Source organism: Triturus cristatus, chromosome 6, assembly GCF_964204655.1.
Source record: "Triturus cristatus chromosome 6, aTriCri1.1, whole genome shotgun sequence".
In the NCBI taxonomy this organism is placed as follows: Eukaryota; Metazoa; Chordata; class Amphibia; order Caudata; family Salamandridae; genus Triturus; species Triturus cristatus.
In genome coordinates, this window is record NC_140589.1 from 1,753,634,082 (window position 1) to 1,753,660,497 (window position 26,416).

A 26,416-nucleotide genomic window follows, 5' to 3' on the forward strand; every position below is an offset into this window, starting at 1 on the left:
TTGCTCCTTCTTTCCCTTGCCTTGCTCCTTCCCTTTTCTTGCCCTTTCCCTTGCCCTTTCTTTACCTTGCCTTTCCCCCTCCAATCTGTGTAATAAAATGTTTATACCATGTCTATTTCTGAAAACTGAAGAGATACTTCTGCTGGGTAAAGGCTGACACTATCCCACTCTTACATGGAACTAGGTATTATCATCAATATAAACAGATATTGTCACAAAGTGGTCAAGAGTATGAATTTCAAGCTGTTGGTGCTGCGTCACATCGTGCCTTCCTTACAACCGAGTCACCATTTCCTATCAGCTGAGGTTCGAATTAAGTTCAAGACACTGTACTAGCATTGGACTGATACACTGAGTGCATTTATCTCATTCCACTGGGCTGTAAAATGGTGTGTAGACATGCAAACACATGTCAGAAAATCAGTTTCACTAAGCAAGATATTGCCCCGAAAACAGATGTAAGGTTACCAGGATGACAGTGCTTCTTTACTAGGTTCATATTGAAGAAAGAAGTGCCATATGTGATCTTTATTCAAGTCATTTTATTCAGTTCAGCATTGGGTATTTCGTGAGATGGAGTAATCTGGAAACTTTAAGGCTATTCATATAAGCTTCTCTTTACAAGATGCATTTTTCCTTTCTTTTTAATTTCTGCACCACAAAAGACTTGCTGCAACTACAACATTTACATCCAAGTGAGACTGGAGGAAGAATTTTTAAACCAACTTCTTAACTACATAGACAACTTACATCTGCCAAACCAAGGACTACATCAACAAGTAGAATGAAACTGTCAACTGACCCTAATGACCCCACCAACTATTGGCCCAGCACTCACCCACTCTTTATCAAAAGGCAGCTAACTAAAAGTATAAGCAGAAATAGATACTCATTGCATTCTGGACCCAAAAGGACAGCAAGTATCCCCCCCCCCCAGTGAAAGATCATAACCAGGATCCAGCCCCTATTAGTGGGACTATCTAAGAGACCAGCTCTCAGTTTGCAGGAGGCAAATCGTAACTCAGCTGGCAAGAGAGCTCAGATAACAGCAGTTAATGCAACCCAGTTACATAACTCCTTTTTTAAAATTAGGAAGCAGGCAAAGGAGCAAAAACAGCCGACTGAGATGTTCATACGTCCCCTAGTGACGAGTGACCAACCCCAGAACAGTGCCTTGGGAGGAGAGGTGGCAACTGCAGCGATACTCATAGCTAATTGGTTTGAGCCACTTCTTACCACAGGAGAGGAGGGGATTACTCTCACCAGCAGCCTAAACTCTCTCCCTCTTGAGATGAATAGACATATCTAAGGAGCAGAGCACTGCTGTAGGGGCAGAGAAGGATCTGGAGGAGGGACAGCAACCTCGGATAGACTATCAGGATGGACCACATGATTCCTTGGAGAGCATTCTTCTAAGTCTCAGATCAGACATGATGAAACCTTTTGAAATCTCTGAGATAAATCAGAAAAAGACATCCAGGGCAAATATAGTCTATTGGAGAAAAAGCTTGATAAACTGGCTGAGCAAACTTCTACTCTGGAGAGGGTGAGTCTCGCTAGGCACTCCAGTACGCAGGAGATAGATGAGCTTAAACTACAGAATAAGGTATTATTAGATGGCCTTCAAAGGCTGGAGAATGATTCCAGGTGTTATAATCTGAGGATACTAAGAGTCCTGGAAGGATCAGAGACAGGAGATATAAAAAATCAGGTAATAAGTCTTTTGAGGAGAGGGATCCCACAGGATAAGTCGGATATTGACCTTGATAAGGAGTTCCGGCAAATCCATGGAGATCCTTTTAAGCTGGCTTCAAACCGAAAGACCCTGTGAAAAATCTCATGAACTTCCATACCTATGCAGTCAAGGAGTTAATCTTAACTCATGCATTAAAGGAGCAGGCTGTGACACATGAAGATTACACTTACCGTGGGAGGTCAGATATAGGTAAAAGGACAGCACAATGGCCATGGGAGCTTGGTGCCAGGATTGATGAACTGCATAAGCTGGGGGCCAAGGTACAGATAAAGTTCCAGGCAATGCTGCAGATTATGTAGAAGAACAAAATGCATAATCTCAGAGACCCAGCTGATGTAGATGCCCTGATAGAAGAAATGTAAGTAGCTATTTAAGATGTAGTTCAGATGGAGAGAGGGTGTTGCTGATGTAACACTTATAGGTATAAGGGGTCATCAATGATGAGAGCTTTAAAATCACGAACAATATACCAAAGATAGAGGAAGGGGTTTCTCAGGGTGGGGGTAAGGGGAGCACATTAGGTGGGGAGCATCGCGGTAAAAATTAAAAAAACAAAATCCTCAGAACTTACATGAACAATAGAGGGATATGCTGCAATTTTGAATAGATTTAGATATAATAATTTTGTGTGTGAAATATATCAGAGGGGATAGGGCAAGTTCGGATGCCAACAATGACCGGTTCAAAATAAAAACTTGGAATGTTAAATGGGATGATGTCTAAGAGGAAACAAAGTTTGGTGGCAGACCATCTAAAAGATAGAGGGGCTCGTATAATCATGCTTCAAGAAACCCACTTGGAGTAGCCAGACTGTAGAGCCTATTTCAGTAAACTTAGATGGGTGCAGGATGTTGTATGTTCTAAGCAGTTTGGGAACACAAAATGGGTCACTATCCTTGCTAGAAAACATTCAGGGACCAAGTTAATAAAGTATGCCACAGACAACACTAGAAGATTGTTAGTATTTACATTACTGATAGAAGCTATAGATCCATCCTGTGCTGCATAATATGGCCCTGACTGTGATGATCCCACATCACTGGAGATTCTACAACAACATCTGTTAGAAACTCCAATAACTATATTAGTTGGAGGAAATTTCAATATAGTCTTAACTCAAGAGTTAGATAGATCCTCAAGAGTTAAGTATACGAGTTCCCCCAAAATGTACCGCAGACTAAGAGATATAATGAGGGATCGTAATCTAGATGACATCTGGTGAACGTAGGCAGGGACTTCTAAAGGATTAATCTGTTATAGTAAAAAACACGGGCACCACTCCAGAATTGATTACTTTCTCTTAGACAATGCTTTAAATTACTATGTTGAGTCTGTGGCCCATTTTTCAGCTTTACTGTCGTACAACTCCTCAGTATATTTAACGCTGCGCTTGCCCAGACGGCTGAGTTTGAGAAGGTGGACATTAAATACAGTATTACTTTTAGAAGAGGCTTTAGGACTACAAATGGTGGAAGAGAGGATGGTTTCTTCACCCTAAATAAAGGAACAGCTAGTCAACCTATAATTTGTGATGCGTATAAGGCCTGTTTGAGAGAAGTAATACGTAAATTGTCAGCAAGGCAGAATCACGAAACACAGAAGCGAGAGGAGTCACTTCGAGAAAAACTCAAGAGGAAGGAGTCAGAATTACAAGGTGCCTCGATGTAAGACCATTCTAAACAGGGTAAGCTCCATCTAGAATTAGCGGAAGCTCAAGCAGAATATGAAGGAAACCTAGCAAGGAATATTAAGGATAGGTGAAGAACTCGTATGATGCAGCATTTTGCATACAGAGAGCAAGTATCTCCATTTTAACATGGAAAACGAAGACTGATAGAACTAGGAGTTCCACAAGCTTGCTAGTAGACTCAGATACAGGGAAGGCCCTTGGTACCAACAAAGAGATTGAAGGGAAGTCCTGAAATATATGAGTACGTCATATAGAGAAGATGGACATCCAGCCAAAGAGAGCATTAAGAACTGGCCAGCTGAATAAGACCTCCCAGTCCTAACTAAAATGCAGGTTAAAGCTCTTAGCCTGGAGCTCACTGAAGAAGAGGTGAGAAGACAAAACATGAATTTAAAGGGGGATAAGGCAGCTGGGTCCGATATGCTCCCAGCAGGACTATATAAGGTGCTGGTAGACGTTTTGGTACAACCATGAAAGACACTGTTCAACACAATTTATCTTCAGGGAGAAAAGACCCTGCCCTCTTGGCCAGAGGCCACCATTGTGTTGTCCCGAAGCCAGCAAAAGTTCCCACTAGAGCTGAATCCTACAGGCCAATATCCTTATTAAATAAGGAATAAGATCTTTACAGGAATATTGGCCAGCAGGGTAGCAGGTGTAATTAGAACAATTATACACAGAGACCAGAGAGGCTTCACCCCAGGGTGACAGTTAAATGAGCTTATTCATCTCTTGATTGGCACTATAGATCTATCTCCCACCCAGAATATTCCATTGGCGGTCACTGGCCTAGCCGCTGCAAAGGTGTTTGATAGGGTCCCTTGGGACTACTGTACTAATCCAACGACAGGAGGGAGGTAAGTTATAAAAGGTTTATTCTCAGCTGGACCATCAAGCAGAGCAGCAACGCTGCAGCACACAACCTAACTGACCAACACCCGGTGCAGAACCCTCACAAATCAAGGTTCTGCACCGATAAAGGTTCTACAACACGAGTCATAACGTTGAAGCGGGGAGAGCGAGCCACTACATGGGTCTTCCACAAAAATGAAAAAGAAGAAAAACAACATATGCAGAAGGAGATATAAGAGAAGAGAAAGAAAAAGAAGAAAACATTCAAAGTATACAAAATAACTGTAAGAATATAAAAACAGCATAAGACGAACATTATAAGAAATACCTGCAAGATAAAAGCTAACATTCATGCAAAAAGCACCACAGTAAGTAAAACAAAAGTAAACAGACCTGCAAGGAAAAAGAACAATGAAGAAGATCATGTTCTATATGGACCTAGAACTACGTCTCACATCAATTTGTCTATCACTTGAGTAACTGGCATGACCACTTAAATTAGTTACATCAGACAATGGATGAACAATACTGGATTTAAACAAAAAACATTTGTTTCACCATTGACCATTCCCAAGTTTAACAGAATCTCCCTTCACTTCAACAACAGTGATAGGAGTGCTAAATTTAGGTCCTCCTTTCCATACATGAACAGGTTTTTTTACACGCACACAATCACCAGCAACCAACTCAAACTCCTTGACTTTTTTCCTGTTGTCAAAATTAATTGTTTGCTTTTCTTGAGAACTACACACACGTTTCCTGACAGACTCATCCGTCCAACTACTAGCCTTGAACCACTTACTTATCCAACACGGACAAAGTTTTGTAGTAGCTCTGCGTCCACGCAACAACTCAAACAGTGAAACACCAGTTGTAGAGTGTGGAGTTGTTCGATAAAACCAGAGCATGCTCCTGATTGAATTGACAACAGAGCACTTGTTAGCTAAAGCCTACTGGATACATTCTCCCAAAACTCTGTACATACGTTCGACAAGACCATTGGTCTTTGGACGGAAAAGCAAACTTTTGAGATGTTTAATACCACTGGTGACAAGAAAATCTTCTACTTTAGTGGCAATAAATTGAGGACCATTATCAGTTACCAGATATTCAGGAAAACCTTCTTTAAGAAAAATGTCTCTGAGAAATTCAACGACAGATGTAGAAGTTACTTCTCTAACGAACTTGACTTCAGGCCATTTACAGTAATAATCCATAAAAACCAATGCAAATTTACAAGAAGAATCAAGAGCATGGAAAGGACCAATAATGTCAATTCCTAATTTGACCCAAGATGAAGAAGGCAAAGCAATAGGAGACAGAGGTGGAGTGGATGACTTTGCAGACTTGTCACAACTTGAGCAAACAACACAAGACAGGAAAGCTTCTTCAACCTCCCTGTCCATGGTGAGCCACCAGAAAGAGAGTCTCACTCTTTTGTTTGTCATTGTGGCACCCAGGTGTCCCTCATGAGCACATCATATGATGCTAGATCTCACACACACAGGAGGAATGAGTCTGCCAGTTCTCATAAGCAAACCATCCTCTAAATAACTCATCAGCCACCTGGACATAGGTTTTGAGCTCAACATTAAGATTTCTCTCCCTGGACCAACCTGTCTCCACATACTTCATGACTGTCAAAAAAGATGAATCCTTGGCAAGTGCACCTCGCCACTCATTCTCCGTAATAGCACACATTTGCAGGATGTCAACAGCAGCTATAATGTATTCATTCATCCTTGTCATCCTCACTCACAATTTTCGGATCTTCCAAAATGTCCGAAGAACGGGACAAATAATCTGCACAACTATTCTCGCTGCCAGGAATGTATTCAGGATAGAAATCAAATTGGAGCAGCTTAGATGACAAACAAGCAATAAGAGGTGTGGAACCTCTGACATTCTTCCCACTCAAAATAAAAATCAACGGCTTGTGGTTAGTTTGAAGACAAAACTTTCTTCCCCATATGAAATTCCTAAATTTCATCACAGCCCACCAACAAGCCAATAATTCCTTCTCAATTACAGAGTATTTTTTCTGCTTGAGACAGCACCCTTGAAGTAAAACCAAGGGTCCTGATTTCATCACCTTTGACCTGACTCAAGACAGTCCCCACACCAACATTACTAGAAACCACAGTCAAAGTGCAAGGTAGATCAGGGTCATAATGCTTCAACACTCTGGGTGAGACAAGTTGCTCTTTGACCCAATCAAACACACTTTGGCACTTACCAGTCCATTCAAACCCGAAACCCTTCATGAGTATTCGAGAAAGAGGTCTCAACTTGGAAGAAAATTTTGTATAAAGCGTGAATAAAATTCACAGAGCCCCAAAAAAGACTTAAGAGTGGTTTTATCAGAAGGTGGTTTAGATTTCACAATGGACTCTACTAAACTAGGTTTAGGAAGAAACCCTTGCAAGGTGACAAGATGTCCTAAATATTCCACTTCTTCAGTGAGGACAACACACTTGTCTCTGCGCAGTACCACACACTTGGACTGAAACCTAGACAACACTTCTTGAAGGATTGCATTATGGGTAGATCTGTCAGCAGCAAAAATTAACACATCATCCTGAAAAACAGATAGACCATCAATACCCATAAGCATGTTACTCATCAAACGCTGGAATACCGATGCCGCTGACGCAAGGCCAAAAGGCATGCGGACATACTGATCTTTTCCACATGGAGAAACAAATGCAGCAAGATGTCTGGACTCAGGAGCTAATGCCACCTGATGATAAGCAGAAGCTAAATTCAGTTTAGAAAACACTTTAGCATCTTTCAATCCTGCAAGAAGCTCATTAATATTTGGTAGAGGGTGTGAATCTACCCAGATTTTCTTGTTTAGACAGCGGATATCAACACACACCCTCAATTCACCATTCTGTTTTCTAGTGACCACCAATGGAGATAGCCACAGGGAGGAGTCCACTGGCTCAATAATCCTCTTCACACATAAAGAATTCAACTCCTTCTCCAAATCTTGTCTAATACTAAAAGGTACATTCCTGAGCTTGTGTTTTACAGGTCTTGCACCATCTTTTACAATGATCATGTGTTGGTAGTCACTAATCTTTCCAGGCTCTCCAGAAAAAGCATGAGGAAATTTGTTGAAAATGCCCTCAAGAGCTACATTGTCTCATACAACACAAACCTGCTCACTAGTTCCAGGTCTGAGCACCATCCCAAACAAACCCTGGTGAAACCACCCGAGAATGTTCAACCACTTTGTGAGCAACATACACCTTCCCTGAAATTTTCCTTCCTTCAAACTCCATAATGTCCTCAATGTATCCAGAGATGTCGATGTCATGTCCTTCATATGAAACTGCTTTACAATCAGGAGGTAATAAGGGTCTATCCGGCCAGGTTTTGTCAAAAAGATCTTGGGTGATCATTGAAATGCGAGCACCCGAATCCACTAACAGTTTTAAGGTCTTATCTCCAACCTGGACTTCAACATAAGGATCAACGCAAAGTTCAGGATTGCCCACTTTAACTGCTTCGTCGTGAACTACAACAACCATGTCTCTCAACTCCCTAGTGACAGAATCCTCATTGCTGCCAAGTAAGTTTTCGTCTATAACACACTTGACCATCGTGGATTGTTTACTTTTATTGGCTTGACAAACCTTCGCAAAGTGACCTTGTTTGTTGCAAATTCTGCAAACATCGCAGGACATTTGCTACCATACCCATAAGCTTTGTACCCACACTTTAAACAAATATTCTGATGGTTGTAAAATGCATTACGTTTTTCTCCAAAATTTGCACGTGACTTTTCAGACTGACCAGCATCCATTGAGTCTTTGACTTTAACAACGGAAACACCTTCACTGGTTTTAGGTTCAAGTTTTTTTGCTGATAACTGAAATGTTTCAATACTTTTCGCTAACTTAATGGTTTCCTCCAATGTTGGATTCCCCATTGAAAGCAACTTTTGTTTTATCATTTTGTCCGTGCAATGACAGATGAACTGATCCCGGACTAATTGATCAGCAAAATTCTCAAATTGGCACTCAGAAACCAACTTCCTCAAGGCAGTGATATACGTATCAACATCCTTCCCCGGTTTCTGAACACATAAAAAAAAACTTGTGTCACAACACCACTAAACTGGGTTGTGCATCAAACCTGTTTTTCAATTTTTTTAGAGTCTCTTGATACTCATCCAGTACTTCTTCGTTAACGACTATAGGTGGAGGAAGATGTTTCAAGATCTCCCTTCCATCATACCCTAAGGAGTGAAGAAGAAGGTATTTTTGTCGTTCTGTCCTGAAACACATAGCTCCAATTACACCAAGATAGGTTTCAAAACCATCGTACCACTGTTTCCATTTAATAGGTGGTTCCCCTGGCATTTCCAAAAACTGTGGAGGTGGTGAGACAGACCGCATGCTATTGGCAGTGTCAATTTTTGAAAAAATTAAATAAAACTGCAAACAAAAACAAAACAAATACTCTTTGATGCAACAGCTGTTAAGAAAATAATATTCTGTGAAATCTTCAAGTTAACATGTGGATTTCTTAAGTCTTAAAAGATGCCTTAAAATATTGTTTAATTGTCTAATTGAAAGCAAATACTATTCTTTCTCTGCAAACCATTACTGATTGCATCCAAAGGACAATATGAATATTGTGATGTTTCACAAGCTTCAGCAGCAGAAGGTATTTCAGATGCTTTCTTTATATCGTCACAATAGCTCCCCCACGTGACAACTGGTGTACTCGTCTGCTTTAATAAACAAAAGCTTTGGAACGCAACGCTCGCATTCCTCGGGTTCCACTGACAACACTGAACGCTCACCGTTTATTCGTCATCACGCCTGCCCCCTGCTGCACGTCACTGTGCTAGGTGAACCGCACCGCCTTTCCTGCGTTTCACTGCTTTTTAAACCGATTTGCTATCAGTCTTCAACTGCTGCTCGGCTCCAAATTCCCCTTTTCCTTCCTTCCGTGATGTCAGCCCACACTCTTAAATTCTTTAGAAAATGCCGTTCAGTGTCCCCTGCATGCTTCATTCACGAAAAAGCAATCTTCACGCAGCACACTCTTGTGGCCGTCAGCTTGTGGGTTCGTCGTGATGGCCCAGCACTCGTCACCACGAAAGATGTACTAATGCAACGACGGGAGGCAGGTTATTTATAAAAGGTTTATTTTCATCTGGACCATTCAGCAGAGCAGCAACGGTGCAGCTAACAGTCTAACTGACCAACGCCCAGTGCAGAACCCTCACACATCAAGGTTCTGCACCGATAAAGGTTCTACAACATGAGCCATAATATTGAAGCGGGAGAGCGAGCCACTACAACTACTCTGGAAAGCCCTTAAAATGTTTTGATATAACTATAAATAGACACGTTTGCCCTCTTTCACCGCTCTTGTTTAATCTATATATAGAGCTCTTCGATCATCAGATTAGGTCAGACCCCTCTATCACTCCATTTTGTGGCCCTGGATATGAGGTTAAAATAGCGCTATATGCAGACGACATTCTGCCATCTACTAGTAATCTAACCTCTTCAATATTCAAGGTACTGGAACACGCTGGATAGTTTTTACGATTTCAGGGTACACAAAAAATAAGGATAAAACTGCGATAATGATATGGAAGAGTGGGGTCCAGTATGACAAGCATCAGATGAGGTATCTTGGGGTTTAAATCATCCATAAATTAGAAGCTAACCCTTTGGTAAATTTGAAGAAAGTGAGTGCTGGAAAAGAGAAGCTCCTGGGGAAATGAAACACCTTACTGTTAACAATTTATGGGAAAGAGAACGTGGTTACAATGATTATTATTCCTACATCTCTTTCTTATTCGAAATTAAAATGATTATTATTCCTACAATCTCCTTCTTATTCCCTTTCCCCAAAAACGTATATTAGCAAGATCCAGGGCAGAGTCAGTAGCTTTGCATGGGCATCTAAAGGCGACAGACTTTCGTGGAAAAAGTTTAGGAGAAAGCTGATTGCGGGAGGCTTGGTGCTTCTTGATTATCATACCTATTGCCATGCTTTTCAGTTTAAAAACATCTGGCTGTTAGTGAAAGAGCTGGATAACTCATCAAGGACAGATTATGTGCTGCAACTTTGGAGGGTATAGGACACTGCAACTTTTTGTAGACATTTGGGGATCCCAAGTACTTTAAGAGAGTTAGGTTGGAGGTACTTATTGCCACATTAAAGACCTGGATGAGTTCCAGGAGAATTCTCAATCTCCCCTATTACTCACCCTCAGCCCCAATTTGGAATTCACCTGAGACGCCAGAATGCTTGATCGATGCATTGAGTCAGCCCCTCAAACAAGCAGGTTTAAATTATTGGAGAGACCTGAATGATGGGGCAAGATCAATTGGGTGGGCCAAAATGGTGGCACTTATTGGTGGTACGATTTCAAGATTATTTAGGTATTATCAGTTGCACTCATGTTGGACATCACAGGCATGGACGGAGGAGGCGGGGGGGAAATGGGAGGACCGGTTAGAGACTAATGGAACCTTGAAAAATGAAGTTGCAATCTTGTATTGGGACCTCCTTGAGGCTGTAGATAAACATGGCCCTGCACTATTCTCGATCTGGAAGGAAGACCTAATAGAGAATAATATATATGGCGAACGACCTTTACAACGCGGTACGTTTACATGGCGGTCATTACAGCGCAAGTAGTTACAACAAGGGAAATCAGAATTCTCTGTGGGCTACCCAGGGCTCTATTCTCAGTCCCATGCTGTTTAATTTATATTTAACATATTTAGCCGGCATCATCAGATCGTACGGTTTTGAAACTGTGTCCTATGTCGACGATACCCAATTGCTTGTCACTTGTGGCTCTGATTACGTTGGCACACTTTCTCGTTTCAAGAGTTGTATGGTCCAAATAAACAACTGGATGAGCAGAAATAAGTTACAACTAAATGGTAGCAAGACTGAGATCATCTTATTTGGTAAAGCTGAGGAATTCTGGGCCCAAGACTGGTGGCCTTCGGAATTAGGCTCTTATCTCTCCCCTAAGTCTGCAGTACGCAACCCAGGAATTACCATCGACAGTTCTCTGTCCATGAAAACTCATGTTAACCAGGTTCTAGGTGTCTGTATTGCGATTATGCGCAATCTCCGTAAAATCTTTAAATGGTTACCTATCGAAGCTAGGAAATCTTTGGTGCAGGGTCTAGTCATCAGCCGTCTTGATTACGGTAATGCCCTGTTCACAGCACTAAATGAAGATCTGCCTTCCAAGCTTCAGATCCTTCAGAATACTGCGGCTAGACTTGTTCTTAATCCCCCCCATAGATCCCCTTCTGCCCCTAATCTCAAAACCCTTCACTGGCTTCCAGTGCACAAAGAAGCCATTTTACAATCCTAAGTCTCACACACAAGATAATGTATGATACTGGCCCTAATTACCTAGCAATAAAACTACAATGGTACATACCAGGAAGATCGTTAAGTTCCGGTACCAAAGCATACCCTGTTCAGCCTCGCATTCGTATGTCCCGTAATGGTGGCCACTCTTTTTCATACCTGGCCCCCATGCTATGGAATAAATTACCATCATACCTCTTGTCTATAGTGGACCAAAAATGCTTTTGTAAAAAGCTGAAAACCTGGCTTTTTCCTCAGTAAACATTCCAAGGTTTCAGGTCACTGTCTGTTATCGCTGTTTTTTGTTGCAAGCGCCTTGAGACCTTCCGGTGATAAGTGCGCACTTCAAGAATATCTGACATTGACATCTATTGAGGAGCTATTGAAGTATGATAATTATGTTTCCTAAGTGTATATCACATGTGGCTCATGTAATTATGAGAGGATCTGGTATATCAAAAGGCAATATTATCTGCCTTGTTCATTGATTACCATGGTAAAAATGTAGATGCTACACTGGCAGAGTCAGCAAGCTCGTGGCAGTTGCCTCAGTGAGTCAGTTTCCTCTATCAAAGGAATGGAATTAGAGAAACCAATGGTGTAATAAGAAAAAAAAAGATAACAAGGATCCCTGCCTTCTGATATTGCTGTACCTCAGCTGCCTTTGACACATCGACCATCCATCCCCAATCCATACCACAAGCTCTTGAATGTGATTGACTGGCAATATTCTTCACAGCTACCCTTTCAACCAACACCAATTTATTCTCAATAAAGCTTTTAGGGCCTAGAAGATCCCTGATACCTGAGGAGTACCCTTCGGTTTTGTCCTCTGTCATCTTGAATAGCTACATAGAGCTTCCTGGTACTCTACTCAAATCATCAAAATTCACCAGTACGTAGGGGTAAAAATTACTATTCCCACTCCACTGAGTGCAACAGTAGGGAAAGCGTTGGATAGCGTAGGGGTAAAAATTACTATTCCCACTCCAGTGAGTGCAACAGTGAAAGCGTTGGATAGCGGGAGGGTAAAAATTACTATTCCCACTCCAGTAGGTGCAACAGTAGGGAAAGTAATGATGTAATATATTAATAAAAATAAATGTAATATCAATACCAATAAAATATGAATTAAAATTAATTTCCAATTACATAATATTTTATAATTAATCAATTGTAAATACAATTAAATATTAATTATTAAACATTAATTACCTTTTTATGATTAATTAACAACTAATTAATTTTCAATAACAAAATGTATATACCAATTAATAATTAATTAACAGTAAATGAATTATTAATACACAAAAATAATGTTAATATGTAATTAATTACAATTAAATTACATCCCACCCTATTCCGCTATAAACACTCAAACCGCTACAGAACTAAAACGCAAAATTAAATTAAAAATAATTAATAATTCCTAAAAATTAATATTTAATTTACTATAATTAAATTACTTCCCACCCTATTCCCCTATAAACCCATAACCCGCTACAGAATTAAATTACGCAAATATTAAATAACATAAAAATCATTACTTAAAAAAATTAAACATACATTACAAAAATAATATACACTTTTAACACATATACTAACATACAAAAGCACTTTAAAAAAATCGATATTATTAAAAATTCGATATATTTTAATGGCCATATTTTATACTTCGATATTTTGACCATCGATATTACTTACCTTCAATTCAATATTTTTAACCACTATATTATGTCCATTCGATATTTTGTCCATTCTATATTTTTACTTCGATATTATGTCCATTCGATATTATGTCTAGTTACCGGCCGGGAGCAAAGGCTTGTCCTCCAACAGTGAAATTTGTCTTACAGACTTCCAGACCAATTTTTTAAAGGTTGGATGTTGGAGCTGTGTGTTCCAAAGCTCGTTGAGCTTGGCGATTTCAAGAGATTCTTGTAGGTAGCCTCTAGTGGGAGTAATTTCCCTGTGCTGGAGTTCTTGCCATAGGAGCTGGTTCAGAGTGTTTGGGGCAGAAGATCTGATCTTATTCCAACAGATGATATAAATTCTATGCCTAGCCAAAGATTGTTTCAATAAGTCGAACTCCAGACTTTTTTGAGCTAGTTAAGCAGGCTGGGAGCCCCGTCTGTGTTGGAGAGTCTTAATAAACATGCAATCTTCATCTCATGGTACCTGTCGTTCCTTCATCTGATATTCAACTCCTTGATTAATGTGTGACCAAGGCTTGTAAGTCGAAATGCTTCTGTTTGCTGCTTAAGGTTATTGGATAGCAGTTTAATCCCCCGGGAATGCCCATTTTTCTTCAATATTAAAATATACTACATGAGAATCCACTTTCCCGAAAGGAGGCACCTATCCCATTAGGGTCAACAGTGACAAGTGTAAACAAGTGTATTAAATAAATATATATATATCTCTGTACATACATACAACACAACGTGAATATGAAATTGCTGTGCAATTTTACAATGCTTCTCATTGGGAGAAATGAGAAGTGACTGAAAATTAAGGTTTCAAAGTTAGTTTCTTTTTACTGTGGGACAAATGAGTGATTTCAAACACAAAACAAACTAAATTAACTTGACATCACAAAATTGAACTAAACAAATATGTGTGTGGAACATACATAGCTACCCATTAGGCATTCTGGCAAGTAATCTGAGAAGAAACTTGCTAATGACAGAATGGCTATAGGGTTTTGTACATGTACGCTTTCAGAAATTTACAGAAGAACTGGTAGTTTATGGTCAGTTTCAGATTAGTTGCAAGACAGGTTCAGATAGCTGTACCTAAGTAAGAAAATGGCTTTCACTACACACTTGGAAAGGCAGAAGCAGAGATTTTGAGTAAAGCAAGTGAAGAGGATCTTAAGGCACAGATAATACATACGATTTAAAGTTAGATCTGTCTGAAAGAGACCTGTGTCTGCATAGGCCCTCTGACTGAACCACAAGGGTTTGAAAGTCATCTGCCAGCCAGTGTTCAGCTTCACAATGAGCTTAAATGTGCTAGCAAAGGTGTAAATTCAGCAAGCAACCAGGCGATCAGTTTTTTCTTATAGATCTAACAGAAGCACTACGATAGCCAAGGTGCTTGGAAACCACTGCTTGAATAACTGCTTATATGTCACCAATGGGAAGAAAAGGAAGGACTTTTTTAAGGTTCCAAAGGCACCCAAGATAAGTGATGACAATCTTCATTCATGGGGGTCATATGACTGCCTGGCATCTATTATCACTAAGGGTCGGCAAAATATTATGTTCTGCGTGCAGAACTAGCAGAATTTTGGCTACTCCGCATTACTCTTCAACGCAGAGTTCTGGACAAATTCCACTAAACGCTGTGTGGCAGATCTTTTCCCAACGAGGCTCTAAAATATGCAAGCTGGTGAGCGAGAGCAAGATTTGGCATCCTCTGGCGCAATTTTCTAATGCGGGCGTCTCCAGTGTTCACGAGTGGCTGCGGTCAGAGGGCTGCCATTTGAGTAGATTTGCTGCGACTTAGTAGATTTTCTACTAGAGCTGAAGGCAAATCATCTCAAATGGCCACACGCTCTTGTGCAACGCAAGGTACTGTTCGCACTGATTTTCAGCTCTGCTCGCACTATCAGAGCTAAATTGCAGTGCGAGCTGTGCATTATCCGTCCATTGCTAGCATTCTGCAGAATTTTAGAGAAATCTTTCTATAACTTCGCCGACCCCTAATTATCACTTAAAGTTTCTACCTCATTCACCTGGGGGGTAGAGTAGATCCAAGAATGAAAAAGCCATCAAATGTATTTTAAAGAGAAACTTATACAATACTCAATTTCAGAAACTAAATGATGAACATATGCATTATGGCAAAACAAAACCATTGAATCTGCTTATTTTGTGCAAACTTTTAATTGGAAATAAAACTGAAATGAAATTAAAAACTGATCCATACATAAGGAGTAAGACATTCCTGAAGTTAATATTACTTCATCTTACCGTAGCTGTACCGGTCACAGTGTAGGCGTGCGATTGCACAAGGCCATTTCTCAGTTCCGTGTTTGAAAGTTGTTCCTTGAAAATCAAAAGAAGGCGAAAGTTAAATAGTGCAACCTCTATAAGTCACGAACCAGCAATAGTCAGTGTTTAAATGACATATATGTGACACTAAACATCTTTAGGTTCTTCACTGTCATAAGACGTTGCTGTGACCCAGATCCACTACATTGGCTGAATCAGTGTAAGTTCATGACAATCAGTTACAAGTAAGTTATGGGAGATAAAGAGATCAGGTTGAATTTCAAGAGAGTGAGGACCCATTTTTTTTTTAATCTAAAAGCATCAAGAAGTAAAAATTAGAAGAGTTCCTCATGTTCTGAGTTACCAGCGTGTGACAAAATGTAAGGACTAGCCTAAGACAAAAACATGCAACTTGGATGAGATAAGGCTACAATCTAGCACCACATATAGTACTTTAGGAGAGTACTACACTCCTGTGTGATCCATTTCTGGTCAAAGTCCTTGAGAAGCAAATCAGTTTCTTGCTCACCCACTTTCTGGACACTTACCATATGCTTGGTCGCTTCCTTTTGGGTTGTCACTGACTGCAGAGTACTGAAACAGCTCTTGTGTCAAATCTCTATGAACTCATGTACTGAAATACCAGGCTGCTGTGCCGCCCTGGTTTTACTTGATAGGTCAGCAGTCATTGACACAGTTGCATGTAACACCTTGCCATCAAATTTCCATCTCACTGCCATTGGGGTTGATGCTCTTGCCTTTCAATGAACATCTTTTAGATCAGCCCTCTCTAATGTAACAATAGGGGGCCTGGAAGGATCATCCCTCACGATTATCCCTCAGACCCACTCTTTTCAACATTTCCATTTGCCATTTTGCCTCACCCAATCTGATTTTTTGTCTTTTGTTTCATAACTTATGCCAATGAAATCTAGAGCCCTGGATGAGACCTGCCCATCCCACAGTATCAATTCCAAGAACTGTCTTATTGTTTTAGACTCTTCGTTGAACTGAAATTTACTAAAACCAATGTAGACAAAACTGAAATATGTATTGCTGGCAAGCATTTCCCAGATACAACAGCAGTGGATGGGTGATTAGTGAAACCTGGCTCCTTTTCTGATCTTGTGCCTGAAGATAATAACTTGGGGTTTTAGTTTATTGCGCGAGATCATTTGTGTTCCTTCTCTGACAGCTCGTCAATCAGTAGTTCAGGTAGACATACAAATGTGTCTAGATTACTGTAACCTTCTCTATCTTGGTCTTCCTGCTCATGTCCTAAATTGGTGCTTTGCATCCAACACAAAGTTGTCCATTTAATTTTCTAATTTCCAATCTCCATAAGTACTTTCATATTTCTTCTTACTGTATTGGCGGCCTTTCCCCAACCTTATAATTTTTAAATACCTGTGCTTGGCCCAGCTGCCTTGGTACAGGCAAAAGCCCCTTGATCTTTAATCTAAAAATCTGCACTTCCTTCCCTCTTATTCTCTATGCTTTCCTTCGGTTAGCCTACTTTTTGGTCACAGGATTTTTCACTCTTTTATTGGAGGCCATTCTGTTTGTCTGCATGGCTACAGAGAGCTAAAATTATCTTTCTTTCTCTATCTGCACACATAGAAAGTGGAAAAAACGAGGAGAAATAAAGATGAGTCTCCTGGTTACACCTCTGGCAGGAAGGCGTACTGTTTTGATGCATTTCCATGTTTACGAGTCTTTGAAAATCTGACAAAGCTTGGGAGCTCCCACACTCTATCCACAGAATGCCTTCCCAAAGTAGGGTAACCCAAGTCAGCAATTTGCAGTACCATGCGTTATTCTGGATTTGCTATGACAGACAGAGCCACACAAGGAAGCTTTATGTGGCTTAGTAAATATCACTTAATCCAAGACCTTTGAAAATCTGGACACTCTGTAATGAGTATGGGCCACACCGCCACGTTGCTCAGCACCTGAGACCTATAACAGAGGGGAGAGGAGTTGGCCTAACTGCTAGGGCGGTCGAACTCGAATGTGGGGAACCGGGTTTGAGTCTCTGCAATGACGCTGAACATCCTGTGATTCTGGGCAAATCACTTGATCTCCCCGTGCCTAACAAAAATGAATGTGTCCTCATGTAACGCAACTGGTGCTATGTAAAGTGCTCTGATACCCGATACCTTTGGGTCAAGTTCGCACTATATAAAACTCCGTAAAAAAAACAGGGTATCGAGTGCTCTTCCCAAGTAACAGGTCACTCTGCAGCTGAGACATGCGAGGCAGATTCCAGAAATAAGCACTAAGACTATGCAATCATGTCTCTTTAGCAAGAGAGGGAAGGACCATCTACATGCCTAAGTGTTGTGCCGTCCCTAAGGGAAGTCCCACCAATAAGCCAGTGCTTGTCACCTGGGCTGTACCAAGGTATGCGAGCAAAGATTTGTACAGCTTAGCAGACCTGGGAACAAATATAAGCAAGGGTTCTTACTATTAAATAATAATATTTTGTGTTTAAAACAATTTTTAGATTGAGTTTGTTTTCCTTTGGTGTTTAAATCACAATTATACAATGAATTCCATAATTTCAACAATAACTTCGCATATTATGTATACACACCATCATAAATGGCTTCTGTACTAGGGGTTCACAATGGTGTAGGATTATCATATTCACTACTTGTGATGCAGCAGGCCTGCTATCCTCCAAATGCAACTCTTCTTAATGTGCATATCAAACAGGGAGGGATGTGCGATACCTGTCTTTGTCCTGTGGCTCTGGAGCTAGGGGAATCTAACCGGTTTTGTCCCCAGTAAGAGGCAATCTCTTCCATAGATGGAAGTTAGATAACTGTATGGCTTGTTTAATCTGAGGGTCAAAAGATGGCAGAGAATCAAAGAGTGCACTGATGTTACATGCCACCAGTCAGAAATTGGGTTACTGATTGACTGGGGTCTGAGCCCTGGTTAAGCAGAAACAACATTCCTTGTCAGGGCAAGGCACAACTAAACCTCCAAATTAACCTGTGCCCAACACCTGGGTAGCTTGGCACGGACCAGTCAAGCTTAATTTAGAGGCAATGAGTAAAGTATTTGTGCAACACTTCAAACAGTAAAACAGTGAAAAAACCACACAAAAAGATCCCACTCCAGGTCAGAAAAATAGAGTGGCATTTCAAAAATAAAACAAGAACCAAAACAACGAAAATACAGTCAGAAGAACCAGAGTTATGCATATTTTAAAAATAAAGTGTAAATTAGCGTCTAAAAACAGAAAGCAACAACTGCGGCTATCTGGTCGTGCTTGACCAGGTCAAAGTCAAAAGTTCAAGGTGAACGCAATGGAGCACAGGTTGGACACAGTCACAGATAAATCCCACTGAAGTTTTACCGTCTCAAGTTTTGTGCCAAGAGCCCATTTTGCATTGGAGAGAGCTGCAAGGAGCAAGGAGAGTGTTGCAGGTGGTTGTCGGTGTGGTGAGAATAGTAGTCCAGGAGCCTTGGACGGATGGGCTGTAGCTTCATGTTGGTGGTCCGCCGAGAGCAGTCAATAATGCAGCGCAAGCACACGGGCTGGCAGCGCTTTGTGCTTATTTTCAGTGCGAGCGGCACGGTCGTGGTGCAAATGGGTTAGTTCGCAGTCAGGAAGAGGCCAAAAGATTTATTTAACATTACTGAGCCACACCAAGGGTCCAGTACCTGAGGGGCACCAATTAGGTGTTAGGAACTTGCTGCAGTTGGGTCCATGAGCTATTTGGGGAGCCATTTATGTCCCTGAGTCACAGATCCGGAGGCCAGCAGACTGCCCTAGGAGTACCTCTGGGGTCCTGAGTTCATGTTGAAGCCGCAGGTCTAGTTCTTCTTCCCTATACAAGATGGCAGCAGGCAGAAAGTCAGCAAAGCAGGGCAGCAGTTCCTTTAGTGCAGCAGTCCAGCAGAGTGGCAATCCTTGTAGCAGCACAACAGTCCTTCCTGGTAGAGTATCCAGAGGTCCAGAAGTGTGCTGATGAGATAGTGTCTGAGGTCCAGTATTAATATACAGTTGTGCCTTTGAAGTAGGGAGAAACGTCTAGAGGCATTCCTTTGAAGTTTGTTTGTATATGCTTTATTTCGACAACCAGTGTCAGAAAAGCAATAAAAAAAGACAATTGTAAAGATGGGTCCCAGACCGTGGTTGAATAAAGTAGTTTTATTCTTTAGTTGCAGATAAGTAAACCCACCAGTGCGGATAACAGAGACCCTCCAGCACCGGTCAGCACAGAACACGAAGTGAGCACAAACATTCTTCACAGTAACTAAGCAACCTGGAACAGACCTACATCATGCTACTGACATCAGGGCATTCCAATAAACTAACTACTAATTAAAAGGACACCACACAACATGTCCCCTTTTTTTTTTTTTTTTTACAAATAAATCCCAATAAAACCAATAAACCAAAACAAAAAAAACAAATCATTTTAAAACAAAATCTTCGAATTTTTTAGGTATTTCACAATCCTTTTTACAGGAACCTCAAAAGAAGCCCCCTCAGGAATCAACTCCTCAGAAGAAGAGATATTGTGAGCATCAGAATTAGAAACAGACACATCAAAACATGACTTGGAAGTATTATCAGAAGAAGTACTAGCTACATGTGTACTATCAACAGAGTATCTAAGATTAGAATCACATGCACCTTTATCGTTGGAAGATCCTACATCCCAAAAAGACTCATCTGCGTCAGGTGCATTAAACAACTTTTCTTGCCCAGGTTTAAGAAGAATTATAGAACTTTTATTCCACCACCCTCTTTCGTGTAAAAGAACAGCAGTTTCAGAGACTTTAATTACTTGCACAGGAGCAGAAAATCTAGACAAACCTTTGCGTGGCAGACCAGGATTAATTATGCGTACCCAATCACCAACACTAATGTCCTTGTACTTGGTCCTGTGTATTTCATCATGATAGACCTTATTTTTAGATGCAGCCTCATCTAAACTGTCTTTCACCTTATCAAGAGTTTTCTCAAAATCCTTATGAACATCTAATTCAAATGATGGTGATACTAGAGTACAACACCCTCTTCCTCTCATCAAATAAAAGGGAGAAACTCCCGTCACTGAATGCGGCATGGTATGATATGCCCAAAGCTTCTCATTAAGAAAATCAAACACATTCTTCTTACTCTCCAAAGCACATTGAATGCCATCCTTGACAAATCTATTAGCCCTCTCCACTTGACCGTTGGCTTTTGGACAATATAAAGGAGCACGCTCAGCTCTAATGCCACACTTTTTTAAGAAGGAAACCATTTTAGATGAAACAAACTGGACACCATTGTCAGACATAAGTATCCTAGGAAAACCTTCAACAATAAAAACTTTTTCTAGAAACATAATCACTTCATCAGTGTTGGGATGTTCCACAAAAGTGTGGTAAATCCATTTAGAAAAATTGTCAATTAACACAATAAGAAATCTGTGTTGCCTACCTAAGATGTCATAAGGACCTGAAAAGTCAATAGATACCTTCTGCCAAGGTCCCTTAGGAATTTCTTGTAAACCAATAGGCTCAGTGGAAACCTTGTAATGCTTATCAGAACGAACACAAACAGCAGAAGTATCCACAAATCTCTCCACTGAAGCATCCATACCTGGCCACCAATAATGTTGTCTAAGAGCTCTCTTAGTTCCAGAAACACCATTGTGACCAAGATGAGCTAATTCTATTAGCTTATTCCTGAGACCCACAGGGGGAACTAACACACTATGTCTGACCAAAAATCCATTTTCAACACTAAGTTCACTTGAAATTTGTGCAAAACTGTGTAACCCCGCTTCAAGATTCCTGAAAGGAGGCCAACCACGGATCAGAAATTCTTTGACTTTGTTAATCAAAATGTCTTCACTATAAAATTTGACCCAATCAGCTTCAGAAATTTTTCCTTCACAACTGTTAAACACATCCACTAAAGCAACTACACATTCATGATTATCCACAAAGGAATCTTCAGTGACATTTTCAGCGGGCCATCTAGACAAACAGTCTGCAGTAATGTTTTTCCCTCCAGAAATATGCTCAATCTTAAAGTTAAATTCTTGTAACCTAGCAATAAGCCTAATGAGTCTGGAAGAAGCATTGCCAGAACGTACACCATCCATCATAAACACTAAAGGTTTATGATCAGTGATTAACCTGAATGATTTTCCCCATAAAAAGTTCTTGAACTTTTCTACAGCCCACACGCATGCAAGCGCCTCCCTTTCAATTGTACTGTAATGAAGCTCAGCACCTTTCAAGGCTCTAGAAATAAATGAAATGGTTCTTTCCTTGCCACCTACAAATTGAGTGAAAACAGCCCCAAGACCAATTGAACTGGCATCAACAGTTACTACCGATTCTCCACAGGGATCAAACGTTTTTAAAGCAGGAGCTCTAGAAATGAGCTCTTTAACCTTTACAAAAGCCTTGTCATGATCTTCAGACCAAACAAAAGACACTCCTTTCCTAAGTAATTGTCTCAAAGGCTCAACAACTAAAGCATAACCCTGTACAAACCTAGCATAATATTCCCCAAGTCCTAAAAAAGATCTCAGAGAATCTTTATCATACGGCTTTTTGGCATTGCTGAGAGCACTGATCAAATCAACTTTAGGAGAGATGCCATCCCCTGAAATTTTGTGTCCTAAATAATCAATTTCTTTCACAAAAAATTTGCACTTTTCTTTGCTAACAGTCATCCCCCTTTCTTCTAATTTGGTAAGGACATTGCCTAATAAAGAATTGTGTTCTTCGTGAGACTTAGCAAAGATAAGTATGTCATCCTGAAAGGCCTGTACCCCTACCAGATCTTGAAACAATACATCCACTAATTTTTGAAAAACACTAGCAGCGGATGCTAGTCCGAATGGCATACGCAAAAATCTATAGACTCCAAAAGGGGTTACGAAAGCAGTCAAGTCTTTTGATTCCTCATCCAGCATTACTTGATGATACGCAGATTTGAGATCAATGATGGAAAAATATTTAGCATTATTGACAGCCATGAGTAATTCTTGAATCCTTGGGAGCGGATGACTGTCAATAATTATGTTCTTATTGAGTGATCTCAAATCAATACATAACCTTAAATCACCATTTTTTTTAAGTGCGATCACAATAGCCGAAATCCACTCAGAACTATTAGTGGTTTCAATAATGCCCTCAGAACAAAGATTGTCCAAATGCTCTTTGAGTTTTTGACGAACCCCTAAAGGTACCATGCGTACTTTGTGCTGTACAGGAATAGCACTCTTTTTCAATTTAATGTGATGCATGAAATCTGTCACCTGACCCACTTTATCAGCAAAGACAGCAGTATGTTTAGATAAAATACTATCAGTGTTACAATCATGTGATGAAATCTGATTCACAGTAATATCACGTAATCTAATAGGAGTATCAGTACCTGGACATAACATTATCCCTAATTTGCCCAGATCAAACCATCCAACAATATTCTTACCATTGACCGCAACATAAATTTTCGTGAAAATGCAGCGTCCCTGAAAATTAAGTTTTTCTTCAAAATAACCCAACATTTCAATATCAAAATTACCAAATGCTTTAGGATTGACGTCTGTGGCACAAAGTCGTATACCTGTCCATTTTTCTTCAAAGGTAGAATCAGATAAGACAGTAATGGGAGAGCCAGAATCAGCCATTACCTCAAGAATGACATCACCGATAAGAACTTCTCCTAGAGGTGCTTTAAACCCAACATTTATCATATTAACATCAAAAAGGGGATCATACAAAGTGATGATCATATTTTCAACATCATTAGTAACCTCATTTACCGAGTTTACTGTTAAACTGGTGTTACTGGTAGAGGAACCAGTCCTTACATTTTTGCAAACAGTTTGGAAGTGACCAACCTAATTGCATTTGGTGCATCTTCTTTTAATGGCAGGACACTCCAAACTATTAGCAAGATGAAACCTGGATCCACACCTATAACAACATGGTTTACTAGACTTTGGCACAATGTTAGGCTTAAACACTTTTTTACCAACTTGAATGGCACACACAGGAGTATTGACTGGACTCTCTTCCGAAGATAATACTTTAGATGAACGTATAGATCTTTCAATACCTTTGGCAATATCAATAACCTCAGATAGTGTGGGGTTTCGACAAGCCAATAATCTCTCTTGTATCTTTTTCGATTCACAATTAAAGACAAACTGATCTCTTATGCAAATATCAACACTTGCACCAAAATCACAATTTGCAGCCAGGACTCTTAAGGCTGCTACATACTGTTCAACTGTCTCATCATCAAATTGCTTTCTCTTATTAAAAGCATGACGTTCAATTAAAATATTGATGGTTGATTACACATTTGAGAAGATGCCATAGTGGGAAGATTAAAGTTTCACAGAGTGTATTCCAGAAAACAACAAAAAAAAACGAATTCCAATATATGAAAAAGTAAGTTCAAAAATTCACATCAATGTTAAGTATGCACGCCAACAGTAAATTATACATAAAAATGTATAATAATGAAATAGAATCGTACAAGTACCTTTCAGTAAAATCTTGACAAAAGAAAAATATTCAGTTGAGAAAATATACCAGAAAGGTATCAAACTTGTGAAAAGCTTAGAAAATTAGCGTGGCTGCCGATACGATGAAAAGGTACTTTAATAGCCTCTAACTCGACAAGCTGCTACGAACTCGCTGCTTGGACGAAGCATTCAAAAAAAAAAAAAAAAATTCCCAATTCAAAATGGCCGCCACGAACGTCACCTTACGTCTATGCTTTCATCAGGCGGTGGATCTTGTTTTTTCCGCGTGAACAGCCGACGTAAGCAGGGAAGACGTGACGGACATCACCAAAGAGAATGGAGGCTCGAGCACAAACGGCTCCGCAGATCAACCGTCACTCAGAGCTTGAAGGTAATTTTTACCTGTTAAAAATAATTCAAGAATGAAGCGCTTTTCACTCGAAAAACTCAGCAGCCTCAGTGCGGCTCAAATCAGCTTCAGATGCCTTCAGTGTTCTTTTTTTTTCTTAGAGAGAAAAAAAATAAATAATGCAGAGGAGACCTCAGTTTCTTCCTTCACGGTGGGTGCAATCCCAGTCGTCGCCAATGTAAAGATGGGTCCCAGACCGTGGTTGAATAAAGTAGTTTTATTCTTTAGTTGCAGATAAGTAAACCCACCAGTGCGGATAACAGAGACCCTCCAGCACCGGTCAGCACAGAACACGAAGTGAGCACAAACATTCTTCACAGTAACTAAGCAACCTGGAACAGACCTACATCATGCTACTGACATCAGGGCATTCCAATAAACTAACTACTAATTAAAAGGACACCACACAACAACAATATTATAAAAAGCATACAGATTAAACATGGAGTACAAAAGCTTGATAAAAGTGGTATGCACAAGCTTGCCATAAAAATACACTATTGCATCCCCATGGGAGATACGGTTGCCGAAAACTACTTGATCAAAACTATTATACAATTCATCAATAAAAACATACATGAGTTGCAATAAAAATAACGAATGAGTAGCAATATAACAATCCCTCCTAGGCAGCTATAGGCCCAATGTAAAACCCCATAAGGATGGCAACAGGGAGAGACAAATATAAAGTGCATGTGCAAAAACTGTAAACTTAGTAAGCAGCATAGCGGCCTTCAAACACTGCTGCAATTCTATCTAGGCTATAGTTGGTTCAGTATTGGGCCGCACTTGACAAGGTCTTTTGTCTAATTGACCAAGCGTGGCTAAGAAATTTAGCCATGCCGCATGCAAAAAGTGGTCTAGGGTCAGACCTAAGAATGCGCAAGGCAGCCCGATGGTCCTGTGTGCCCAGCTGTCGGCATATAGGTTTTAGCCACTTTGACCTCGATGTGTGGTATGCCGGACATGCAAACATAACGTGTGCAACACATTCCAACGGGGCCCTGCAGCATGGACAATCCTTAGATGTCTATTTGGAGGAGTGCCATTTTGCATTTGTCACGCAGACAGGGAGTGTGCTGAGCCTAAAATGAATGTACAAAATTCTATCCCTCGGGACCTGAATAAAGTCTAGGTAAGGCTCTAGGGATCTGTTCTGCTTATGTAAATAGAATTCTGCAGATTTCCTGGCTGTCCACCCAATCCCAATACAGCTGTTTAAGCTCCTCTTTACTTGGTGGTTCTTGGCCATCCCAATAAGCTTGAAGCCCCATAGCTGTCAGTGTTTTCCTAATGTTTGAGATCCATCCTATTTTACGTCCAACATCTAGTTTTGCGACCTCAGTTAGGGCTTCAGCATACCCAGAGAGCTCAGGGGTCCACCTTATCCATGGCCAGAAGAGCAATGGGCACAGACTTGCAGTATCCCCAATCGATCGCCTGCCCATGTCAAGCATTAAGGGTAAAAGCGGAATATTACGGGGCAGCATCACCAAGTCCCTAAGAAACTCATGTTCAGATCTACAAAGGTCGTCAACGTTGTCAAAACCCCATAGCTCAGCTCCATAAAGACCTGTGCTAATTGCTTTGGGATCATAAACCATGAGGGCCAGGGCCACTGGCCTACTGTGTGAGAGGCGGTGTTCTTTCCCTAATATTCCGGATACTCATTTCTGCCCCATGAGCATTTTTGCTAGGTGGGGCCGCCATGACATTTTATCGGGGAGCCGGACACTGGGCATTCCTTTGAAGTGCATAGATTTCTTGTCTTCCTGGCCCTGGCTCCAGACTAATTACAGGGGATATGCAGCCCTTTGTGTGGACACAGGACAC

General features: G+C 40.5%; 1 protein-coding gene across 1 annotated transcript in view; it reads right to left on the reverse strand.

Annotated features, from left to right (window-relative positions):
• Positions 1–26,416, reverse strand: part of LOC146821928 (uncharacterized) — a 477,592-nt gene that overhangs the window by 215,365 nt on the left and 235,811 nt on the right. Inside the window, exon 9 of the mRNA XM_085609939.1 lies at positions 15,647–15,721. Coding sequence (XP_085466065.1) covers positions 15,647–15,721 — 75 coding nt within the window. The remainder of the gene's footprint in view (positions 1–15,646; positions 15,722–26,416) is intronic.